This window comes from Cavia porcellus, unplaced genomic scaffold, assembly GCF_034190915.1.
Source record: "Cavia porcellus strain 051 isolate PalLab524CR breed Dunkin Hartley unplaced genomic scaffold, mCavPor4.1 scaffold_13, whole genome shotgun sequence".
Classification (NCBI taxonomy): Eukaryota; Metazoa; Chordata; class Mammalia; order Rodentia; family Caviidae; genus Cavia; species Cavia porcellus.
The window spans coordinates 31,558,179-31,584,589 of NW_026947496.1; the positions used below are offsets into that span (position 1 = coordinate 31,558,179).

Below are 26,411 nucleotides of genomic sequence, written 5' to 3' on the forward strand. Positions count from 1 at the left end.
CATTTTTCAAATGGCTTTATTAAAGGCTATTAGTATAAAATACAACCAAGTTACAAGTTATCAGTAACAATGTATTTTTTTTTTTTAAAATGTGTACCGAAGAAAGGGAGGTGCAAGGAAACACAAGATGCTCCTAACACCCACAGGCTGCATCTGGCCAGGGACAGGCCTGCTGCCCCAACGCGGCAGACCAACTCAGCCCCAGGGCCAGGAGTGGGCCCAGTGCCCCAGAACTGCTCCTGAGTTCCTGGGGGAGCTGCTGTAAAATGCAGTCACCGGGGCAAGAGTGAATCCTGAGCTGAGTCTCAGGGGCTGCCTCCAGGTGGGGGAGGGTCCAAAATCAGCAGAGAAATGTATATTTTTTTTAAAAAATAAATATAAACTCCTGGCTTTAGAAATGCCATTGTGATGTAGGGGAGAGGGAACACACGGCACACGCAGAGCCTGATTTCCCTGGATGCTGGCACAGATTCCCCAGAAGAGAAAGAAGCCACCTCAGCTTGGACTTTGCAAGGATAATCTGCAGATCAGGCAGGATGGGGACTTGTACTTCCAAGAGTAGAGCAAATGAACAGGACTCAGGACCCTCCAGAATTTCTCCTCTTCGACTTAACACTTGCTTTATAAATCGCCACTTTGAGAATAAACCCTGTGCATGCTGGGCCCAGATGGTATGAAACACACAGCAACTTTCAATGGTCCTACCCATACCTTTCAGGTCTGAGGCTGATCTGAGGGGGACACAGATCACTGAGAAGGTGGGAAAGAAATAACTTCTGCCAAAGAGCAGGCAGAGTGCCCTGAGCAAAAGTACTGTCCTCCCAGCAGCACACAGACTTCCAGAAGAAATCCTTGCTATGGAGCCTCTCGATTGGTGGCTTTCCTGGGGATGTAAGTATAGGAGATGGCACTCACGGCTCTAGGAAAGTGCTGTGCCCCAGGCTGACCGGCACACCACTGGGCTGTGCTAGCTGGAATGCCTAAGATCTCTCTCCTCTCACCACCATGCAGCCAGCCTCTCTCTTGCAGGTATCAATCATATTTAAACAGTACACAAAAACCTCCCTGTGCTGAGCTGCAGTCTGTCCCTAACAGAGGAGGGTAAGCCCCAGCCCAGAGGAGCCAAACAAGGTATAGGGACCTGAAGCAATTGGCAGGAACCAAATCCAGTGCTGGCAAAGTCACAGCATGGCAGACACTTTCCTTGAAGTGGGGGTGGGAGTTTCCAAGTATTTTACCTTGGAGACAGAAGAAATATTCTGGAAACCATTGCAGAAGGTTTACATATTAAGATGCCATGACCCTTTGGTACTGAAAACCCGTTTACTGGTAGAGCCCATAAGGACTAAGGCCTCGGGTAAGGAGATCACAGTGATGGTGATATGCACTACATTGCACAGGGCTTGCAGCCTGCTGGGTCCTACAGGTGCACCGAGTTCAGGGCCACTGGGCAGGGCACAGGGAGGACCATAAGGAATCCATCATGGAGTTTCAGGGGTCACTGCTGGGCTTCAGAGATGCCCCTTCCATTTCTGCAACCCATCAGGGGTGGCAGGTTGGATTCACCATGATGTGGCCTAAGCACTTCTTGGGATGAGGACAGCCATGGCCCCATCTTACACAGCAGGTTCTAACAGCAAATTAGAAGGCCCTGTGCTCCAGCACTGATTGCATACATCCTAGTTCCTGTATACTCGGTACAGGGGCAACCAGCAGGTTGCCAGGTAACAGGAGCTCCTAGAAGGAAACAGGTACAAAACCAGGGGAAATGGCTGCCCATGGCACTACATCTAGATATAAAACAATGAGAAGCTGATACAAAGCTTCTAAACACATCATTCTTTTTAAACAATGACCAATACTGTGAATAAGTAGGGAGCAACTCAAAGACAATGTCTGCCACGTGCCACTGGGATGCTTCCTGGAAGTGACACAAGGGTGGCAGGTGGCACCCAGCATAGGACGTGGCTTCAGCATGAATTTTTCTAGAGCCACAGTCAACAGCCAATGTTATCACGGCTGAGGACGTCACCGAGGTCACCCACCGAGCAGAGGAAGAGACAGAATCTCGGTGGGACTTCTATGAGGTGGTGAGAAGACACCCTGCCGGGAGGAGGACAAACTGGTGGGGCAGGGAACAGAAGTTTTATTTACAAGATTGACTAAATTCTTAACAGTCTTTAAAAATTTCAAAAGTAGAACTGCGGTTATCAAATCATTGAAAATAGTGTATGCATCTGGTTTTACCAAAAAGGGAAAAATCCGGCAATATTTACCAGTTTCCAAAGAATTACGAAAAGGAGTAGAGAAACCAGGGAAATAGGCAAGGCAACATCACCCTTCGCATCCTCCTCCAGCGCAGCACTGTGGAAAGTGTTTCGGGGTTCTTGGCTGTATTTTTTTTTTTTTTCTTCTGGTCTCACACATTTTACCAGTTGTCCAGAAAATCAAATCCTGTCTTCAAGACAACATTGCTTGAGCTGGCCTGGGGAGGGACAAAGCACGTAAGTAAGACACAAACTTCTTTCTCAGATATGTAGAATCTAAAAACAGCATCTCATTTAAAATGACCCAAATGAAGTAACTGGCTTCCCTCGCAGGGGCCTCTGACCTCAATTTACCTCAGTGCTGGAGGCCAGGAAATAACATCAAATTTGAGGCGAGTTGCAAGGCCCAGTCCAGCCCCGTAAAGTACATCCACACAACCCGCCACCTCCTTACTGGGCGAATAGAGAGCAAAGTGTTTCTCTACTCCTAGGAATCTTTTCTGTTTCTGAATGATATTACAGAGAACAAGCTGGAGAGGTGCTCTTTCTAATGTGAAACATACACAAGCACACACACACATATTGACGAAAATAAGCGAAAGCTTTGCACAGCTGAGGGACTGAAATCTAGGAATCCTAGAGTGAAAAGCTCACGCCTTCCCAAACACATGGAGGGTACAGAGAGATTACCTAGGCCCTGGGAAATCACTGACACTCCTGTCAAGGGAAACAAGAGTGAGTCTGAGGGCCGTGGATGCACACGGCCTGTCGCACAAAGTGACTACAGTATCAAATTCTGGACAAAAACAGATTGGTGGCTGCCCAGGGCTAGGGAGAAAAAGTAGAGTGTTCAGTGGGGACAGAGCTCTGGTTGTGTTTCGTTCTATTTTGCCTACTCTGTGCATGGATGGAAGCCAGGGCCTCACACGTGCTAAGCAAAGCTCCATCACTGAGCTGCGTGCCAGGCCCAGAGTTCCAGAAGGCATGACAGCTGTACAGCACTGAGCATGTACTGAGTGCCACTGAATCTACACTTAGTAAGGGTTAAAATGATAAACTTCTATCAAAATTTTAAAATTTTGAATATATCAAAAAAAGAGTAACCACAGAGCCCCAAGGACCTCTGAGGGGCCAAGTGATACTGACATGGAGGAGCCCCCATCTTGTGCTTGCCAGCCCACAAGGGGCCAGCAGCCCTTGGATACATGTAGGGTATAGCCGTACCTCACAAGTGTGCCTGCTGCCCCGCTACCAGGAGCTCCTGGCTCCAAGGCAGAACCTGGTCCCAAAGATGAGCCATGCCGGCAGCTCCGACAGCAAAGGTCCTTCAACAGGGCAGAGCTCACAGGCCACAGAAGCACTGATACACTGAAGGACCACATCTCCCTCAGCACCAATGGTCCCATCTCAGGCCAGCACCGAAGCAGGTGCTGCTCCTAAAGGCCCAGGGTCCTCGTGTCCTCCTCAGGCCTTGCTTATCAGTGGGCTCCTTCCCACTCTCCTTCCTTCCTCTCAAAGGAGCCTTCCAGAAAGGCTGGGGACAGATCAGACATCACTGGCACAGGCCACACCACTCTGTGAGGGTGAGCAAAGCCTTGTGATGGCCTCGTAGAAGAAATGCTCTCAGATATGGGCTGTGTTTCCCATACAGAGATGCCTCTAAGGGAGGCCCCTGACAGTAAAAATATTCTGGTTTTGGTTTTGTGTAATCCACCAACACAGAGCCATTTAAAGTCAGGAACAAAAGTTCTATCTTTTCTTTGCTGTCCCTACTTTCTAAATGACAGAGTACTGAGTGAGGATGTCTTGCTGTCACCAAGAACTCAGAGGACATTCAGAAGCCAGTGACACTTCATTCTCCATGACCACCCACCTCACCCAGAAGACCTGACCTTTCCTCTGCTCCCTCCTCCCCACTGCACCCCAGAAAGGAGCTACTGATCCCCATGATGCCTGGAGAGGAACAATGTCCTCCCAAGCAGAGTCCTGATGGCAGAGCTCTGGGGTCCCACCTTCGTCCCTGGACCTCAGAACACCTGTGGGACCCTTCCTCACTGACAGTTCCCACACCACCACCACCACCTCGCTGCACCCCCTCACTGACCACCTACTGGGTTGGAGGGCAGTGGCCATATAACCTGAGATGAGTTAGGCTACCACCAGCCCCAAAGTCCTCTGACGAGAAGAAAGGGATCAAAGGAGAATAGGGAGAAGACAGTGTAACACTGGCCCACCCCGTGGGGATCCCCTTAGCAGCTCCAGTGCAAGTCCCTGGCCTGACGCAGCCTTGATGCTGGCCTCTCACCTGTGCAGGCTTGGGCTCCAGGAACAGAGCATCATCCTCATCCTCATCCTCCTGCACAACGGCAGGAGACGATGGCTTCCCTGGTGGTTCACAGGGGGTGACCTCAGGTACCACACTGGTGGGGCTCTGGATGAGCTGGGGTCTCTCACACTCCGTGCTTGCACTGGGAAGGACTCGCTGCTCTGGGCGCAGGGCCTTGGCCTCCCGGTCCTTTGGGCCGAGATCCTGTCGATAACAGGCAGACAGCATCTTCTCCCCCTTTTCTATGGACTTGATTTGGCTGGGGGTCAGTGACTGGAAATCAGCCTCAGGCCCCTCCCGGGACCGCTCAGCATTGATCTTCCAAAAGGATGCCTCCTCTTCCTTCCGTGCTGGACCCAAGGCGTCCAGGCTGGAGGACCTGCTGCCCTGTGAGGCTTTGGGCAGTGGCCTGGGGTCGCTGGTGGCAGTGCCATTGCTCGGTTCCTGGATGGATAAGGAGGCGATGCTGAACTCCATCTGACTCTGACGGGATGTGGAAGGAGAGAAAAGAGAAAGCAAACATTAGGATCCACTGGAACAGGGAGGCCAGTTCATGCACAACTCTCAGTCACGCGTAGACACCCCAACGACACAAGCCGTTGTCCACTTACTGGAACTGTCTGTTCTCAGTGGCTGTTTTCAGAATGGCCCTGGATCACCTGAAACCAACCTGAGGCCCTACTGGTGTGAGCCGCTCTGACCACCCCACCACCACCACAGCAAAGCCACTGGGGCCACCTCATGTGGACCCCATAGAGGCACAGCTTCCCAGTCTTGCAGAATAGGCTATCGACATACCAAAACAACCCAACAATCCCTCTTCCCCATCCCCTCATCCCTGCATGCCCTCCCCTGCTTTTTAAAAAGTGACTAAATAAAAGTAATTAATGAGCTAAGAGAAACTAGCTGTACAACTATCTTAACTGCCATGTGTATAGATATACTTTTTTTCTTTTTCCCTTTCTTCCTTCCCCGTTTTCCCCACCACAGTTTGTCTTTTCTTTGTGCTAATATTGTTTGCACAAGATATCATGCCTATATCTTACACTCTGAATAACTACTACAAAGACAACAATACACAATGTATTAATCTCCTACTAACATCTTGAAACTTTTTTTCTCTTTAAAAAAATTAAAACAACATTAAAGAAAGTTGGAAAAGAAGAAAAACCAGTCATACTCCCTCCCTGTCATAGGACACCCTTCTGCAGGACACCCAGCTGTCCCCAGCAGGGTCCCATCAGGCCTGCAACTCTGGACGCTGCTTTCTACCTGCTCACGAGCCTCACCCCTGTGTGGCTTGGGCTTCACAGCTGGTATTTGAATGGCTGCAAACATTTCACTCCACAGCGTCCCACCGCCCACTGTACCATCTTTCTTGTTACTTTCAGACAATTTTCCTGCTAATCCTCTTGCTAACATCAGGGCTGCCAGGAACATCTCAATGCATACAGCTCTCCTCCATTTTGGCTTAATTTCTTCAGATAAACTCCCAGAAATGACATATCAAAATACAGAACTGTAAGCCTTTCTGTGATTTTAAATGCATAGTCTCACACTCAATCAAGGTGCTTTCTAGTGGCTGCCCATTTCCCACCACTCACCCACCACCATATACCATATATAAAGTAGCACTCTGAGTCAGAGCACAACTTAAACCACTTGTGCTTAATTTAACATATAAAACATCGGTCTTTAGGACTTCGATGCAGATTCCTCCGCTCAGCACATGGTAGGCTTGGTTCTTTACAAGTACTCTCCCTCAACTCCCCACCCCTGCCCTGTCCCTGAAGAGACACACTAAACTGCCTGCCTGATGTGAGCCACAGGCTCTGGACCTCAAGCTGCGCATTCCTTTGTCGGAGGCTCCTGCAAAATACCAGCTGCTCAGTGCCAGGAGTTGCCCTCCAGGCTCTGAAGCTGAGAGAGATCCTGAGGCCATGAATACAAAGAGCTCAGGTTCAAACTAGGAGTCCAAGCTTCCTGGAAGCTCAGGCATCAGGAAACAAAATCCAAGAAGCAGCCATCAGGCAACCAGGTGTGGTACATACCTACAATCCCAGCACTTGGAAGGCTGAGGCAGGAAGACTGCTGAGAGTTCAAACCCAGGTTGAGCTACAAACTTAGGTCACGGCCAGCCTGAATTGCATAGTATCCCCTCAGTCCACCGCACCCCTCAAAAAGCAGTAGCCATCAACTCCTCAGATATACCTGGAGCAGTCATTAAGGACAAGTACACATGATCGTATCTAATGCCTTACACATGTAGGGCTTTTGTTGTTTTTGTTTTGTTTTGTTCTTTGTGGTATTAGGGATTGAACCCAAGGCCTTTGCACTAAGCTGTATCCCCTATTTAAAATTCTTTCTTTAAATTTCAAGATAGTTTCTATCTAAGTTGCCCAGGTTGGTGTCAAACTTGGCAATCCTCCTGCCTCTCAAAGAACCAGGATTACAGGTATGGATCACCATGCCCTATTCAGACATGTAGTTTTTAAATTACTTTCATTCCAGAAATAAGAAAATTGATGTTCGGAGTGATCAGATCACCCGAGGTCACTAGTTTGTAGGAGATACTGCAGCTCGGATTTTGGCCTGGACTGGGTGATTCTTCTGTATGGCTACGTGGACAAACTACCCCAGCTGCAAAGTAGGAAGCTGTGTACACAGCATTCGGCATGTGCCTCCATGATCTGACTTGATTTTTAAAGGACTGCTTCTGAGTGAGGCATTCTTAATACTCTGCATATTTCCAAATTCTAACGCAGAAGACGGATATTGTGGGCAAAGGAATGATAGTTACTTAAGTAAGCAAATTACCAAAAATAGCTGGGAAGTGGTCCAAGAGCCAGAGCCAGAGCCAGAGCAGACTCATCTGGAAATTGTAGTGTAAGGTTCTTTGGACAGATCATTTTGTCAAACCCCAGTTTTTTTAGGATCAGCCATTTCTCCAGAGGGATCTCTGCTTCAAAGCCTGTGAAGGGTGAGGCAGGCCATTCTGCCAGCGTGGCCGAGCTGGGTGCTGGGGAGGGAAGTGAGTCACAGCAGCTCAGAGGCTACATCCTTGCTGCAAGGAACCAAGGAACATCTGGCTCAGGATGATACCCTCAAGTGGTGACAGGTACTTTGTAGGTTAGTGGAGGCTTCAGGACAGCACCTCAAGGGAGAGCATCATCCGGCAGGGGAGTCCATGTTAATAGAAAACAACTCACTAACCATTTTTTTTTTTAATCGGTACCGGGGATCGAACTCACAACCACCTGCTTGCAAGGCAGGCACTTAAGCCACTGAGCTAAATTCCCAGCCCTTCAATAACCATTTTAAGGTCTCTGGAGATGACAATGAGTGAAGAGTTCTAGTAATTTGATACTTTTTTTTCTATATTTTTTATTTTGCAAGAAAAGTATAGCTATAATCTGTAAAAAACTGCCCTCTGAGCCAGGTATGGCTCAGGCCTGTAATCCCAGCACTTGGGAGGCCAGCCTAGGCTATACAGTGAGTCAAACCAGCCTGAACTGTGCAATAAGACCCAGCCTCAAAAAAAGAAAACAAAAAAACTATACCTCCTTGATCATGCTGGGTGAAGGGTCTTGCCTACTCTGCACCCACAAGGAAAAGGGTCTGTTATTTAGGATTTCCTAACCCCAGTGGGCACAGCACTGCCTGGCCTGAAGGACTCAGGACCTGTAACAAGAATGACCCTAGCAAGGTAGGCAGGAGAGCCATCATCCTCCCGAATCCTCCAGGGATACCCACTGTGGTCTGTGCACTTACAGCACAGGACAGTGCACTTGTGTAGGTCCCATGGAGCAGTCTGCCATTTCAAAGCAAGTTCTGTTGCTTTATGTTTTTGGACTCCACACTGGGCCTCATCCCACTCTGGCAGGCCACCCACCCCAAGTGCTCACCGAGCAGAGGGTCTACCCAGGAGGACTCAGTCCAGCCAGGCTGGGCATCAGTCAGCCCATGTGGGAGCCAGGTCTCAACTGGCCACGTCCATTCTAAAAACAGCAAAACCACAACAGAGCCCAGGATCTATTTTTGTGTCCCACTCACTGGAGAGGAATGTGTAACATTTCAGCAAAGCAGGGAATTCATGCTGCCAAAACCAACTATTTGGCTTGGCAGCCTCAGAAAGGTCTTAACTACTGAGACAAAGACTACAGAAGAATCACTGAAAACTGCCGTGTGCTGGACAGAGCCTAAGAAAATGGCCAAACACGTAATGTGTATCATTCCTTCCTGTGCTCCAAAGAATGGCAGGAAGAGGAGAGGAAACATGAAATACTCCCAGGACCACAAAATTTGAGAAGTGGTGGCCAGGCAGGGAAAGGTGATTTAATCAGCCGGTGAACACACTGAACAGACTGGTTCCAGGCCTGGGCAGTAACCAGGGGCTACGTAATACACTTGTGTGTACACCTCCCAAAATGTGGCAGAGAGCCCAAGGGTGCAGAGACACTAAAGGCGTCATCAGGTGGAATCCTGGGCAACCTGAGGGACGTGCAGGCCAAGACCTACAAAGGGCAGTGCATGGGCCACTCGGGACATGCTTATGCTCACAAATACATCTTTCTCTAGGGCAAGGGCTGGAGGGTGTCCATACTGAAAATGGTCTACACTGGCCCTCAGAATCAGAGAACTGATCCCCACTCCAGCCTACTTCAAGGCTGAACATCAAGTGAAAGAATGGGCTGGACAGAAAGAAGCCAGACAGCTGTGGGGAGGGAGTTGGGAGAGTCCCCAGGGCCAGCCAGGCCTGCCCTGCCTGCCCTGCCTGCCCTGCCTCCACAGGCATTCTCCAGACCCTCCCTCACCCCAGACTGCTTGGGAATGCAAAGAATCTTCTCCTCTCCAGCCTCTCCCGGTCTGGAGCATTCTGAGTGCTAGGATTTTTCCTCTGAAATGTCAGTAGCACGAGAGAGGAATGCAGTGGGTCCCCAAGGGCACACATCTACCAAGCTGACAGATGAGTGGAAAAGATGACAACTGTGACCACCCTCTCTGGGACAGGCAGGCCTCCCTCCCAGCCTGCCTTCCATAGAGGCTGTGGTGGCTGGAGTTGGGGAGTCAATGTTAGTGGGTACAGAGGTCAATTTCACTATATAGAAAGAGCTCTGGATATGTTAACTAGCTTGATTTAATCACTCTATAATGTATACACATTTTTAAAAATCTCTCTTCTATTTCAACAATGACAACAACCAAAAACCAGAGTTCTGGATAGACAGTGTTGATGGCTGTACAACAATGTGAACATGATGTGCAAATGCTGCTGTACTGTGCATTTTAAACACAGCTAATGAGCTGGGGGTGCAGCTCAGTGGTTCAGCGTGTGTGAGGCCCCAGGGTTCAATCGTTAGCACCAAAAAAAAAAAGAACGAGCAGGGTAAACTTTTATAGTATGCATTTAATTACAATAAAAAATACAAACGATGACAGATAAAAAGTGGGAGAGGGAGGATTAGCAACCAAGTGGAGTGACACGGCTTACACATTAATCACTGCCACACACAGGCTGCCATTCCTGCATCAGGATGGGACGCTCCCCTCACACTGGGCCTGTGGCTCCTCTGCCTTGACTGGACCAGCAGGACAAAGCAGTGGCGCAGGCATCCACTCCCAACCCGGACTCTCCCCACATGACATACAGAAGCCTAAGCCTGCTAGCTGGAGACATGCCCAGCTGGAGAGGTGGCCCAAATGAATGCCAGCCCCGCCTGGGCACATGAACGAGGTGAGTGTGGGAGTTGGGGTACAATGCATGATTGCACACAGGGACACCAAGAGAACAGCCCTGCTGAGCCCTGCTCAGACCGTGGACCGCACAGTAAACAGTGTTCAGAGATTCAGCCATGGGAAGCATGTGACAAAGCAAGGAAGGTGTCCTCTGCAGAACAGCCAGAAACGGGGTCTAGCCTGTGGTCTCAGTATGGAGACCAAGGCCTACCCTCCTAATGCCACCTCCTGTCCGGGGCTCTAGAGATATTCTTGGACATCTTTAAGTCCTTAGAGGAGTGTGGCCAACAGCTGGTAGTTCAGAGGCAAGGGCTCTCTCAGGGTATGCATGACCAAGGGAAGAAGGGAATATACCTCTCATCTCTCAAGTGCCCTCAATGTCAACCCTAGGGGCTCGGACACTGAACTCCACGAAGTCTGACCTTGAGAGATCATGTGGAAAGGTACAGACAGGGAGAACCACATCTTAAGAAAACAACAACTGTTTTCAAACTGGACATGGTGACACATATCTGCAATCACAGCACGAGAGACTGAGACAAGAGGATTTTAAGTTCAAGTCCTGAATAGAGAACTTAGCAAGATCCTGTCTCAAAAGAAAAAGGACTAGGGATATAGATATTCAGGAAAGAAGGAAGGGAAGAGATAGAGGAAAGGAGAAGGGAGGTAAAGGGAGGAAAGAAAAGAAATGAAAAAAAAGAAGCGCTCTCACTGCAGGGACCTAATAGCCTTGATTTTTACTAAAGGGCACAAGTCCCATGGGTGACTCATGTTAGCCTCATTTCAGGGAGCCATGACCAGTCAGCACCAGCAAGATGTCACCTGAGTGGACCATTGTCACTGTCCAGACCTTGCCACTCCCCGTGCCAGCCCCAGGGATGTGCCTGTGTCAGTGGCCACTCCAAGGGCTGCCCCACCACATCCCAGGATGTCATTTACACTAGATTATGAGCAGATGTGTCCTGCTCCACAGTGGCTTTGGGAGGGAGCTGTTAGGAGAGCAGCTATTTGCATGTTGCATGCTGTGGGCTTCACCCTCCCAGCATTTACACTGCTCTCTGTCCCCTCCCTTTCCCACCATGGCATCATCCAAGCGGACCCAGCCCAGGGAGCTCCTGTATATCATGGCTGCTTGCTCTCAACATACAGACATTACGCTTCCTCTGCCACAGACACCCTCTGTGGGTTTCCTCTTGCACATCGCACCTAGCAGTCACAGAAGAAAGGACTGAGGACCATGCTGGACATCAGGGAAGTGCTCTGTGGCCAGTCCTGATTTGCTCCATGACCTCCACAGACATAGGCTGATTAGGTTTGCCATCTACTGTCATTCCTACTCCCGACATTCCATGCCACCCTAGCCTAGCCCTGTCATTTCCCCTGAGTCCAGGCCCTGGGGAGACTCCAGTTCCTGCCAGCCTGTTCCCACTCACCATCCCTCTGCACAAACTCCTTGCTAATCTGCAGTGAATAATTAAAAGAAATATGCTAGATACAGATACATTGTATCTTGGATGTTTAGTACCCAATATAACTTTACCAAAGGGAGAACTTAATGGTGTGTCTCCAACCTCCTCTCACGTGAGAAAAATCTCCGTTGTCCAGTTGTGCATGTGCAAGGCCAGCTTGCTGCCTGTACATCAACAGTTGTGTACCAAATGCCATCTGTGGGCTCAGGGCCCATGGCTGTCCTATTCACCTGGACCCTGGGGAGACATCTCAGGACACCACTCCTAATGAATGTAAGACCTCTACAATGTTCTATCCCTCCTGGGCCCCCTAGATCCCCATCTGCTGGGATGGTGGCTCTGATCAAAACTGGAGGGACACATGAAAGTCCAGGAAACCAGGCCCTTAAAGCATCAACACTTGAAACCTTGGTTCAATTTCAATGTAAACCCTATTCTGGGCACCCACCCACAGGCAGGAACTCAGGAAACACTGGCCTTCCCTTCTTTTCCTGCCTTCCTCACTCTCCTGCTCATGAAGGCACATATCAGGGACAGTGAGAGACCAGGGAATTCCTTAAAGTCCAGCTGCGCTCAACCCTCTCACACCACTCTGCCAATGATGAGTGAGGATGAGTGGCCAGGAGCCAGGCTGGGCTCCATGCTGGCACACACTTCCGCCCGCATATGGTCACTCATTCATGTTTTGTCCCCAAAAGCAAGGCCACTGTGATCCCTAATGCTGGTGAGTAGTGGCACAGGCTGAGAATAACAACTATACCCTGACTTTCTACCAACCACCCAGGAGTCTCCTAACTCCCCACAGCTTCTCCCCAGACAATGGGCCTGTCCTCTCGGCCCAGCAGTGGGACCATAGTCTCCTGCGTCCAACAAATGCTGGAAGAAAATATAGAGCTACTTAACTCTTTTCTTTAAAAGGGCAAATACATCTAAATTTAATCCAACTTACCTTTGTTTCCCAGGAGAAAGGGGCAGAGTGCTCATCTTGCCAAGTTATGTCCTGAAATAAAAATTAAAGAATAAATCTGAAGCCCAAATTCAGACAACCCCACACAAACATCTGCCCAGGGCCGTGAGGGAACCCTGTCATAGGGATGACGCCAGGTCCTGGCCCTGAGCAAGCTGATTCCCGATGCTCAGCATGGAAGGTGCTGACTGCTGCAGCTGCTTCTCCCTCACTTCTCACCTGTCCCTGACCCTTAGGGGACTCTGGTGGGGCCTTGATAACTCAACCCAGGAGGGAAGCAGTAGACTTTCAGTTCTCGGCAGAATGAGCTCAATCTAAGCCCTACGAGTGGTCAGCTGTGCGTTCATGGGACCCGACGTAACATTTCGAGCCTCAGCTTCCTCACTGATAGAGGAGAAACGTACTACCTTTGTGAGGATTAAATGACACTAAGGCCATAAGTGGCCGGGCAACAGTAGCACTCTCAGTTCCTGCCTCTTCATGTGCCCACAGAGATCTGAAGACTTGGTAACAGCCAGTGAAGAAAAAAAATGCCGATTTAGTATGAGTACCTGGCTAACTGAGAAATCTGGCATCACCCCAACCCTCCCGGCAGAGCACAGTGAGCAGAGCCCTTCCTAACCACACTGTGGACCTGACACAGGCCTGAACAAATGGTTTAGGGATCCCTCACCCTTCTGTTCCCCTCCCACCCTATGTTACTCCTGGGCTGGCAAATACCTCATCTGTGCCCCCATGCGGTTGGAAGCCACACCCACTGGACCCAAAAAGGGCACACACTGGGTAATACAGATTGAAAACAGGTAAAAAGGTTTTAGCTGAGTCTCACACCAATACTACTATACCCATACTTCATCTCCCCTACCAAATAAAAACTCCAGCTAACTCACATCTATTCAGGAAATACCCAGTAAATCCTACCTCTTCCCGCCCAAAGGTCCTGACTGCAGGATCGCTCCTCCGTAACTGAGCCCCAGACATGGCATAGAAGGGGACGGAGGCCAGGCCCCCACAAGAGTGCTGCACAAACACACCAGCCTGGCCAGACCCTATGGGCGTCCTGCTGCCAGGAGCCAGGCGCAAAAGTTGCCTCGGAATGGCAACAACAGGATTCAGGGAAACTGTGTGGCAACTCCCCAGGTCCCTCATGAGTGGCTATCCCAGGGTCACAAGGCAACATAAAGCCCTGTTCACTGCCCTGCAGACAGCCTGAGAGCAGGGTCTACACCGGGGAGACGCTCTCACCAGGAACAAAGGAGTTCTGCGCTAGCCCCTCCTGTGCGTGCCTCAGGAATTCCCTAACACTTTAATGTGGGGCTCTGAGCCAGCTCTCTTGAAACCTTGGGGGTATGGAGAGGGCCCCGTCTGTGGGTAGAGACACATGCTGGCTACAGCTGTTCCTGCTGTGGCGATCCAACCTCCTCAACCTTGGGGAAGACCGAGGACTGCAGGCTCTCAGCAGGAAACTGTGGCAGGACCAAGGACGACAGGAAACCCCACAGGCCCAGGCAAGGCAAAAAACAGAGGGAGGGAGGGGGCTGGAGACCTGGCCCAGCCGCAGGCTCAGGCATAGCTTAGGGCCACACAGCCATCAGCTGCAGCGCAGCTGTCTTCAGGCAGAGCAGGAGCACCCCAGGGTCACAGCCATCATCACTGCGCTTCCTACAGGACAGCTTATGAAAGTAATGCTGGTTTCCCAACTGGTTTGCCCTGCTTTTTTTACTACCCATGGCCAGCAGGCAAAACTTCTAAAAACAACAGGAAAAGGGGGACTGTCTTCTCCTTTGGAATTTCAGTTAAACCCAATGTCCACACTGCTCCTCCAAAAATGGACATGACTGTCTGAGTCAAACCGCAGGCCACTTTTGGCTCTGGGTGCCTGGCAGAGGAAGGGAACTGAATTAAAAGATCTGTGTCTCTCAACTACAAGGCTCTTGAGACTAATAATAAAACAAAGGCTTTGTTTTCAGGTGGAAAACAAAAGAGGCTGCTGGAACTAAAGCTTATCTATTCTGTATATGATCATAAGGTAAAAGGAACCACATGCCTCTCCCAGAGCAAGCAGCCCCATCATTGAATGCAAAGAGGCAGCACATGGTGATCACAGCAGGCTGGAGATAGCACAAAAAACCCTGGTGCAGGGTTACAAGGGAACACAGAACTGAACCCACCAGGATGCAATAAGACCTGACTTTCAAACGTGAATTGTACGATCTGAGCTAAGATTCAGCTAAGAGGGCTTTGGGCTTTGGAAGTGACTGAGTAGTGACTTTTGAGAAGCACAGGGTGAGTCCCGAGCTTGGTGCACCAAGTTTCCAGTGGTCGCAGCCCATGTCAGCTGATGTGCCAAGAGGGCCGCAGGCTGAGATTGATCACACTATGATTTCTCCAAGAGTTGGTGTCACATCAACTGTTCATTGTTTGCTCCAGCCAGAAACTAAGTCAAGGGGCAGATTCGTTGGATTTCTGCAATACTGAACTCATAAAAATAATAAAACACTTACAAAAATAAACCTGCTGAACAAGAATGTAAAGGATGCTCTGATGTTAGCTGCTGGTAGCACACTCTAGCCATAAGCAGGCTTGGCACAGGGATAGTCTGAAGCTGTGGAACGCAATGGCATCAGGATCTCTGAGTGGCAGCATCCCTTCTCCCTCACACACATGCCACATAGCAACTGCACACACATATGCATGCACACAGCAGTCTTTTCTGCTACTCCCATGAGACCAGCAGGCAATCCACACAGGGCCAGATTCAGTCACTATCGCACATGCCTGCTCCTGGGGTGCTCACACAGCCCTCCTGCCTGCCTCCCAGGCACTTGGAGCTGAGATCATCTAAGCACCACAGCACATCTGCTACTCAGAGCCCCAGACAACAGGGTAGGCTGCATCCCAGCTGAGCAGTTCCCTTGGGGTCAAACTCCTCTCCATGGAGATGTCTTATGTCAGAGACACCACTTAGAAATGGCTTTTCCTATGGAACCTGGCCTCACGTCACCAAGTTCCAAAAGAGAAAGTGAAAAGCTGGGGAGGAGCAAGAGAAAACTGCAGCCACCATCCAAGGTCACAGTACACAAGAGGTTCTGCTGGTTGGTCCTCAGGTAGCTCTAGATCATCCCAAGGAAAGTGTTTAGGGCCGGGTGTTTAGCTCAGTGGTGTATAGTGCCTGCCTAGCAAGCGCAAGTTGGATCCCCGATACCACAAAAACAAAAACCAAGTAAAGTGTTTAAAACAATACACTCATCTGCATGTGCGCATCCCATTCCTTAAACACACACTCACACTGTCGTACTGGAAGACATTATTTGTTTGAGAGCTTTCTATGGAATATGTAGGAATTTCTTGTTTCCTGTTGTTAAACACAGCCATTATTAAAAGTTAAGGTATACAAACTCACCGTTAAATGTACTGTATTAAACACAAAAGCAATATACTTTACATCTAATAAGGATGCATACTCTTTCTAAGAAATGGAAAATAACAAGCACTGGCAAGAATATGGAGAGACCAGAATGCTGGCCAGGCCTGGCAGGAATGTAAAACGGTGTGAACTGGGTAGAAACAGTCAAGATGTACAACTGCCACATGATCTAGCAATTCCACTGCAAGGGGTATACCTCAAAACATGAAAGCAGGGCCTCAAAACAACACTCATGTACCATATTCATGGCTGCATTACTCTCAACTGGTCCAAAGTGGAAAGAATCCAGATGTCCACTGCTAGGTAAGTGGATAAAGGAGATGTGCTCCATCCCTGCAATGGAATATAATTCAGTGTTAAAAAGAAATGGCATTCTGACACATGCCACAGTGTGATAGATGAGGAAGACATTAGGCTATGTGAAATGAGCTAAAAGCTCGGACACATACTGTGATTCCACTGAAACCAAGTACCTACAATAAAGTAATCGTGGAGAGGTGAAGCACAAACTGCCAGGGATGAGAATGGGCTCTTACTGTTTCACGTGTATAGAGTTTTGCTGTTTAGTGGATGTAGAGCTTCATTTTAAAATAATAAAACATCCTGGCATAGATGGTGGTGATACTTGCTTAACACTATGAATACACTAAATGCCACTATACACTTAAAAATGGTTAAAAGAGTACATTTTATGTTTTATATATTTTAATCACAACAGCCATGAAAAGACATGGATGAACCTTGAGTGCAAGGGGAGAAGCTATCCTGAAAAGCCTACAGACTGCCTGGTTCCAGTTGTACGACACTGCAAAAGGCAAAACTACAGCAGGAGGAGAAAGACCATTGGATGCTGAATCTAAGAGAAAGGAGGGGCGACCAGTGAGGTACAAGGACTTGAGTAGTATTCCACGCAGCTATACCATGAATCTACTCCATATGACACCACAATGGTGAAACCAGACCAGGAGTGAATCTGACGCCAAGCAGGGTCTCTGACTGACCATGGCAGTATCAGCACAGGTTCATTTAATAAGGTCACCACTGTGGTGTGGGGTACTGATGATGGTGAAGGCAGTGTACATAAGTGGGATATGCTTGGGGAAGGAGTTTGTGGGGACACTGGGCAATTTGTCCAGTTTTGCTGGGAAACTAAAACTACTGTAAAAAATATTGCTTGAAGTGTGCCCCTTAGGGCCAGCGATTTAGCTCAGTGGCATAAGTGCCTGTCTGCCAAGTGTGAGGTTGTGAGTTCAATCCCTGGTACCAAACAGAAGAAAAAAAAAAGTGTGCCCCTTATATTCTCAACCTCATCACTTATTACCTGTTTAGCATCTTTTCCCACTGGCTGTGTTCCTGAGGTTACTGGGGTCTGCCATACCTGCCAGGTGGGGACAGCCTGCCCACCGGCCCCGTCTGTTCTCTACAGGTGTTATCAATGCACAAGTGCCAGCCAGAGAGCAGGGTCAGCCGCCACCATCCCAAACCAGCAGCAAAACATCTACTAGCACGTCATAGGCAGAATCAGACAGTCTAACATCCATCGCACGCTACAGCCCATGTGACTTCTTGTCATTAAAACCGAAAAGGATTTTGGTAACACAGCTTTTGAAAACATCCAGTCATAAACACTCATTAATCATAGGTTCTGATTTCTCTGTAAAAGTCATGACTATTGCAAAATCATTCTAAAATGAGAAACTCAACTTCAAATTCATTTCAGATGTAGTGAAAGTTTATAAATATTAACATTTCTTCTACATGAAGTTGATAAAAGATTAGGCTTTTGGTCTTTGCAACTTTCCTTCTTTAGGACCAGTGTACCATTGGGATACTGGTGTGTGCACTGTGGAGGGCACCATTTGCACTGGAGGCCACTGAGGCCTCCATAAGCTATGCTAAGAAAGGTGTCCAGCTCGGCAGCCAGCTTCCCATGGCCAGCAGACACCCCCTTCTCTCCACAGGACCCACCCTTCACAGGGAAAGATGCCAGGCCCACAGAAGCCTGTGGCGCTGGGCTCATGCTGCAGCTGGTCCCAGCAGCTGACTCAGGACCCAGAGCCTAGCCAGGGCTCTGCTACAAGTTAGAACCACCAAGGGGGCTGTCTTCCTAAGTAGAATCTGTGGGTCCCCTTGGCTTAGTTAAAAACAACACACATGGGAGCTGGGGTGTAGCGCTCATGCCTAACATGTGCAAGGTCCTGGGATCTGTTTTCAGCATCACTTTAAAAACAAAAACAAAACGTTTCCTACGGGATTGTTTCTGATGCCACTGTCTTATCAGGAACCCTCGAACCCTCGCACAGGCCATACCACAGACAATGGCCCTCAGCAAACCCTGCTGGTGGTCTCGCCATCCTCCATAACAACTGCTGTGAAAAGTCCTTGGTTCAGGTGACTCTCACACTGGCCCACAGTTCCCAGGCCAGGTCTTGCCCTCCCCAAACAGAAGCCAACAGACTCACTGCTCTGACACAGAGAGTCAACTGCTACCCAGGGCAGATGAGCAGCCTCCATGCTGTAAGGCACGGGCATCACAGGAATCCCACTGAAAGGCTTCTTTAGGGGCTGGGGATTTAGCTCAGCAGGCATAAGCACCTGCCTTGCAAGCACGCGGTTGTGAGTTCGATCCTGGTACAGATAAAAAATAAAATACAATAAAATAGAGACTGAAAGGCTTCTTTGTTCTTGTCACTGCCTCTAATAACAATGTTTCACACTACAGGAGCTACCTTGCTATAGACAGTAAACATCCTCATCAGGCGGGGGCAGAATAGGGTGTACAGTTTGCTAAATACTACCTCCTACTAGGAGTGTCTTGTTTCTAAAAGTCAGAATGACAGCTATTAAAGTCCCCAGAAGTAGATTACATTTTCTTGGGTGATTCAGAAGCAGTGTTTGTAACTCTGCAGCTGCTCCCTGAAACCATGAGTACTCATGGACTCCTGAAGTCCAAAGGTCAGAGGTGTTGATACACAGTTTGACCTTGGCCTAAGCTGAGAAATGCTAGAAGCTAGAGATAAGTCTGGGATAGCAGAGCCTATGGAGAAGGGATAGAAAGCCTCTGATGCTGACAGCCATCTCTATGTGGTAATGTTGTACAGCATGTCCAGGTGAGGTAGGTTTTTGCTGGTAAGCTGTCTGTACCTCAAAGACCCAGAGTCTTTGGGCCACTTCAGTATAAAGCATCAGTACAGAGTAATACACAGCACCCTACACTTGCCAATCAGCTGAGACCAGGCCACAGTCCATTGGTAAGTTCCAGTCTCCATATTAAAGATGGGAGTGAGACAATCACGTGTTTGAACTGAAAATTTCTCTTTACACAGAAACCTGCACACAGATGTTCAGAGCAGCTTTATTCATACTTGCCCAAATTGGAAGTAACCAAACTGTCCTTCAATAGATGAATGGATAAACAAACCGTGCTACCTTCAGACAAAGGAATATTAGGTGCTAAAAAGCAAGGATCCATCAAGTCATGAAAAGACACTGAAAGACCTTAAATGCACATTACCAGGTACAAGCAGGCTATCAGAAAAGGCTACCTGCTGCATGGTTCCAACTGTACAACATTCTGGAAAGGGCAAACCTGTGAAGACTGAGATCAGTGGTCAGCAGGAGCAATCAGTGGTCAGAGGGTACCCAGGGCACTAAAATCACTCTGCAAGATGCACTCTAGGGGACCCTGGTGTCCCATGTTTATCAAGGGCCACAGAGTGTGTGCTGTCAATGGAAACCCTACTGAGAATTCCTGACTTTGGGTGACTTTGGGTGACTACACGAAGTGTTCATGTAGGCTGATGGGCCACAATGAGTGTGTGCACCTGAAGGGGTCCTGACAGTGGTGAGACCATCTGTGTGGGTTGGGGGTACTGGAACTCTGTACTTCCCACTCAATTTTGTTATGAACCTTAAACTGTTCTAAAGAAATAAATCTGTTTAACAGAGAAGGAAGGTTAAAATGTGCTCCCCCCCCCGCCGCGCCCCAACTGCCTATTCCTAGCAACTATTTACATACTTATGGAATTGGTGCCTTTCCTTTTGGCTTGGGATATATTTAACTCTGCTGAGATGGGGGGTTTCCATAACCGGAAGCACAAATCTGCAACTCCCAGACAGAAAGCAGTTATAACTTAACTGTGAGTACATTCCACTGTGGATACATCCCGAAACTCAGCAGAAGCAGAACCAGGGCCACTCACTATGACAATCGGACTAGGGAACAGAGTGGGTGTGGGTGGAGGAAATCGGAAGGCAACAATAGAAAATAAGCAGGAAGTCTAAGCAGACAGATCTGGTGGGCAGTCATTCATTTATTTATTTTGAAGAAATGGCTATTTTCCCCAGTTCTATCTATCTATCTATCTATCTATCTATCTATCTATCTATCTATCTATCTCTGTGTGGTAATGTTGTATAGCACGTCCAGGTGAGGTAGGTTTTTGGGTGTCAATGTGATTCCTGTGCATTAAAAAATAACTTCAAACCTGCCCACAAGCTTCCTGCCCTCCCATCCTGCATGGTTATAAACAAGTCATTTTAAAACTTGTTCCATGCCTGCCACTGAGCCACTCTCCCATGTGTACCAGTAGGCAGTGATGCCTGGGGAGGCCATATGGTCACCCCATCACAGGTCCTAGGCTCTAGGAAGGTGCCAACTGGAGTGAAGAACCCTAGATTTCCATCTGTAGAAGAGCACTCGGAGTTCTCTCCTTAAATGCAGAACAATTACCTTCATACTAGTTAAACCAAGTTAAGCTATTTCCTTCTCCCTACAATTGGCTCTAAGCAGCATAAATAGGGCTAGCTGAGGTACTGATGTATAGTCTTTGAAGCCAGCCAACAGTCTAGTGTCTCTTTGTAATAAGAGGCTATGACCTTCCAGGGCAAAAGAGTCTGCATATCATAAACTGAAGCAACAACCTCCTTAACATTAAAATGCTACCCCAATTGAGTTTTGCAGATTGGTCTTTCTACACACCCTTCTATCTGCATACTTCGAGGTACTTTCTAGTCTCCCTCTAAGCTGAGCTCACAGACTCAGAATTTCAGTCATTCTCACAGTCACTCATCCTTAGCCACTCCCTTCTTCAGTAGTTAATAAATTCAGGATGAGGTGCCCGGGCAAGGCCTTTGTTCTGCGAATCCTCACGGGGATCAGACTCAGGACCCTTACGCTGCCCATAATCATGGCTTAGTGTCTTTATTCTTGCCATAGGTTATACTGGAGGTGGTAGATTAAAATTAAATCCCCAGGACTCCAATAATGTTTCAATGGGATTACAAATATAAACTTTCGGGACCGCCACAAGGATGCAAAAGGAATTACACTATTAGGATTACAATGGCCATCCAAGGAGAAGCTTGTGGAACCAGCCCCAGGCGGCCCTCAACTGCCTCTGTGCAGTCTGTGGAATTGGGTGAGGCCACATCTCAATACCTGCCCAGCAGCTGAGCCCTGAAGGCCAGGCCGAGGGACACAAGAAGCCACATCCACCCTGTCATCCTTTCTATACATACACGGACATGCCAGACAGAGAGAATCATAATTCAAGCATTCCACCTTCCTTAAAAAAACAAGTCCAACTAACTGAGAAAGCAACTTTCAAATGAGTGCTTTTGTTTGTTCCAAAGGAGGAAAAAAAGAAAAGTCTGAGCTATGACAATGGGAAAGGAAGAGGAGACCTCACCTGTCCAAGTCTTACATCCAGAGTCCACAGAGCAAGCCAAACTCAAACCCAAGACAGGAGAGGAAGAAGAGGCCCCACTTGTCCCAGGGACCATGCAACAACGTAAACCTAACAGACTTAAAACTTGAGAAGCGTTCTGGACAAATCTTTTTAACTATTCTAGAACACTGTTTCAGCATGTGTAAAATGTTTAATACTGTACTAGTGCAACCTTTTAAATAAATTAGTTTATTTAAAAAATCCAGAGAAGGGGCTGGGGATTTAGCTCAGCAGCATAAGCACCTGCCTTGCAAGCAGGCAGTCATGAGTACCGATAAAAAGGAAAAAGACAAAAAAACACAAAAAACAGAGAACTAGGCTGGCAGGTTTCTGGGAATCCAAGAGCCTAAAGCCCGGAAGAGTAAGAGCAACTAACAAAGCTCCAGGCCCCTGTAGGAACAGGATGTGGGCCCAAGGGCAGCAGCTGGTCATGCAAAGCTGTTGATGAGGGGATGGAGCTGCCTGGCTCCTGAGTCTCAGAACTCCAGAACTCCATGTTCTGCAGCATGCAAAATCCGGATCACGTCCTGGGCTGGCATATGGAAATACCACTCCTGCCAGCTCCACCCACTCCCTGGATCAGTGAGACAGGCAAGCAGAGCAGCACCAACAGGATGCACTGGTTGCCCAAGTGTCCTGGTCACCTGTTCAGGGCTTATTTGCAACCAAGAATGTAGCAGAGTGTGGAATCCTGTAACTCTCAACAGGGCACTCAGAGCTGCTGGATAGATGGCGAGGAGTCTGGAAGTGGGGGTAGGAGGGGGAAATGGTAACACATTCCTAAAGAGTCAGGGATTTTTTTTCTATCTGATAATAAGAAACAGCAGTACAAGCATATGAGGATATTTCTAAACTCTTGTAAAACAAAAACCTTCCATCTTGAAAACCACACTTTAGAGGAAGAACAGAACTATTAAAAACCAGGGAACATATTAGACTGTTAGAGCCAACATGCCTTAATGTACTTATGAAATCCAAATCAAAGGTGAGTCCCCAGGGTCTGTGCCTGCTCCAAGCCAGGCCCTGTGAGCCACTGGTTCCATCCCAGCCCCACAGAGGGAAAAGCACCTGATTGCACCCTGCTGTGGGTACACCACAACCAGAACCAGGTGCTAGGCTCCAAGGACTCTGCTTTGCTCCTGCAAGCATCCTTAACAGTTGCTCCAGGTCCCCTGCACAAGAAGGCTCGGAGTGGCACAAGGTGAGAGGAACACAACTAGCTTGGGTGAAGCTGCACTTTTGTGCGTTTATACTGAGATCAGATGTCCATGTGGTGGGACAGTTAAAGGTGCTAGTGAATACCACAGCAATTCAAGCATCCTAAGCTAGGATCCTTCTCTTTCTAAGAAACAGGCCATCAGAAATGCTTGCTCAATCAATTCCCAAGCAAGTAAGAATCGAAACAGCTTTCATGCCTTCAACAATAAAGGCAGCTACCTCTTCCACAGAGATCCAAGTTATGTCATTAAAGTAAGGAGACCTAAACCCAGCCAGGTCTTCCTACTCCACAGAGAGCAAGGATGAAAACACACACACACACACACACACACACACACACACACACCATGGTGCTGCAACTGTCTATGTCAGGCAAGCTCAGTGCCTGAACTGATCCCCTGACCCAGCCCAGTGCTACCATCACACAGCAGGTTCCTGTTTGCTCCTGTAACATGTACAAATGGGTAGAATTGAGCCTATCCAACTTGTGGCCAGTGAGCTGCTTCCCTTCTTTGTGTGTGTGTGTGGGGGGGGTCTGGGTGTATGTTACAATAACAAGTATTAAAATATAGAACAAGTTCTGTTACTTACTTACATTACATATTTTATATATGGCCTAAAACAATTCCTCTTCAACCAATGGCCCACACAAGCCAAAAGGTTAAACTCCCATGGACTAGATGATGTTTACCACATCGTCTGAATGATCTAACTTAAAATACTGCTATGTGAACTGGGCATGGTGGTGCACACCTACGGTCCCAACTACTCGAGAAGCTGAATCGGGAGGATCACTTGAGTCCTAGAGTTCTAGGCTGCAGTGCACAATCTGATTAGGTGTCTGTACTAAATTTGGCATCAACATGGTGACCACCAGGTTGCCTAAGGAGGAAGCCCAAGTTGGAAACAGAGCAGGTCAAAATACTGCTGTGCATGACACAAAAATATTATTGGCAATAGAGGAGGTATTTAAAAAAAAAAAAAGGCAGCACACTTCAGGGTAGCTGACAGGGCTGTGGAAGCCCTGAAACCATGTTAGAAGACAGAGCAAGTGGGAAGAGACAGCATGGAAGGCCCTACTCAATCTAGTTTAGGGTCCTCTTACTCAATCCAGGGGCAATCTATTTAAGCCAGCCTGTGCAGCATGCTAACTGGGGGTCTCTCCCTACCCTGCCCTTACCTACCATTGCTTGTGCCCAGGAGCTGGTCCTCCTCCAAGAAGGGCTTTCTGGAGGGCAACAATGAGACCACAGACTTCACTCAACTGTCAACCTCTCACTCAGTCTGATGGAATTAAAATTCCTCAATGTCATTACACCACACAGCCATTGCAGATAAAATGCCTCCCTGGGCAGTGTCGATAAAATCCAGCAGCTGTGTGCCCCTCTGCCATCAGTGCTGATGATGGTCAGAGTATTCTAGGGCCTGATCTCAGGCCAATTTTGCAAAGGTGAGATTCAACTCTTAAAAACAGGCCTAGCTGTTCCTGAAAAGGAATGTGGTTGCCACTACACATGTTTTTAAATTACACTGGGTCTGAAAATTGAGAAATAGCCCAGTCTGGCACCGGATTAGGAATTACAGTAAGCACTTGGCCACATCTTTCCTTGTTGGTAACCATGGCCTCCAATGTGACCTAGCTTTTTAATGATGTGCAGACATACCACTACTCCCAGCTGGATACCCAGACAGGCCAGTGACAGTCACTCTCCAACACGTGTAAGTGCCTACAGGCTCCCTTCCTGTAGGCTTTATTAATTCATGATTCTTCCATGAGGAGCTGACTGCTCTGTCATTGCCCAAACCTGAGCAAAACACCACACATGTCCTTACAGATGTGCTTATTTCACACTAAAGATGTTCCAGCTCTAGGAATACCATTTAAAACCTACATTTTCATCTCCTTAGTGTACCACACCCTTGTTTTCCCTGGCAAAGCCCCTGAAGTTTAAAGTCCAGAAGAAAATTTTCTTTTGATTACAATAAGAATCTTTGCCTTAAGAATAAGGCAAAGTTGGCAGCACAGTTCCATTCTTCCACACTTTCAAAACATTCAAGTAGGTTTATCACCACAAACATTTTGTATTAGTGTGTGTCTCCATATTCCCAGCCTGAAAATCTGACTTAAATCTCATTCTTAACTTGAATTCCTTCCACATGCACAACTTCCTCGGAAAACTCCCGGGCTCCTCCTCCTCGCGGAGCCTCAACAGGGGCCTGGACTGGGGGTGGATCTCTTCCACATTTCAGCCACAGCACATATATTCCAAGGCACCAAACCGGTTCCAGGGGCCTTCAGGACTGAGTGCTGAGCTGCTTACAACAGTTTCTCATTCCCCCTCCATAGCGATGGTCCCTCTACGAGTCTGAGCCCCATGGCCAGGAGCAGTGGCTCGCTGGAACACTTAAACTTCTCCCCTCTCTAGTTTTTCAGTATAAAAACGGGGTCGCCACGGGAATCCCCAGGTCAGTGAATAAGCTGCACACTGAGTTTACTGCGGACTCTTCTCAGGGCAGTGGGCGTCGCCCCTTCACCCTGGAAGGCACTTCCTCTCTTCTGGATCCCGCCTGGCCATTTCACTTTCCCGGAGCTCCTTATAAACACTAACACACCAGGCACTGAGTGCCTCGCGGCAGGCACCGGTGGTACTATCCGCCTTTACAGGGCAGAAACTGAGGCTCATCCATGGGCATACAGAGGTCAAGGGGCAGAGCTGGACCAGAACCGGGGTTGGATGCTCTAGAATTCCGACCCCTCTGTATGGCCCCGCGCCCTCGCCTCTCCCTCCCTTCCCGGACCCTCCCAGCCCACCCGTGCCCACCTCGTCGCCGAAGCGCACCAGCTTCTGGCCCGTGGGCCCGCGCAGGCCGGGGAAATGTCCAGGGTCCCCCGGGTCTCCTGAGTCCGAGGGTGCTGAGACGCGCGGCCCCACCAAGCAGCGGTCGATGATCTCGTCCTGCTGAGCGGGTGGCAGCCGCGCCCACTCGGGCCCGTACTTCTCACGGATCTTCTCCTTGTCCTGCATGATCTTCTTGGCCATGGGGCTCAGAGACGAGAAGTAGGTGAAGCGCTTCCGCTCCCGCTCGTCCAGCGGACGGTTGGCGCTCATGACCGCGGAGCGCGAGGCCGCGATCGCCGCCGCCATGGACGCCATGCCCAGCCCGCCAGAGCACCGCCCCCGTCCCGTCGGCGTACCCGTCCCCACCTCCGTCCCCGCCTCCGTCCCCGCCCCGGCCGCGTGCCGGGAGTCCCGCCCCATCCCTCTGCCAAT

At 48.8% G+C, this 26,411-nt stretch overlaps 1 protein-coding gene across 1 annotated transcript; it reads right to left on the bottom strand.

Annotated features, from left to right (window-relative positions):
• On the bottom strand, nt 1–26,325 carry CUNH1orf198 (chromosome unknown C1orf198 homolog). Its single transcript, XM_003473466.5, has 4 exons — nt 25,962–26,325; nt 12,748–12,798; nt 4,573–5,076; nt 1–2,485 (listed from the first exon to the last, which is right to left on the bottom strand). The coding sequence occupies exons 1-4, from the start codon at nt 26,292–26,294 to the stop codon at nt 2,429–2,431; spliced, it is 945 nt and encodes a 314-aa protein (XP_003473514.1). The 5' UTR covers nt 26,295–26,325; the 3' UTR covers nt 1–2,428.
• Between the last annotated feature and the right edge of the window lie 86 nt (nt 26,326–26,411).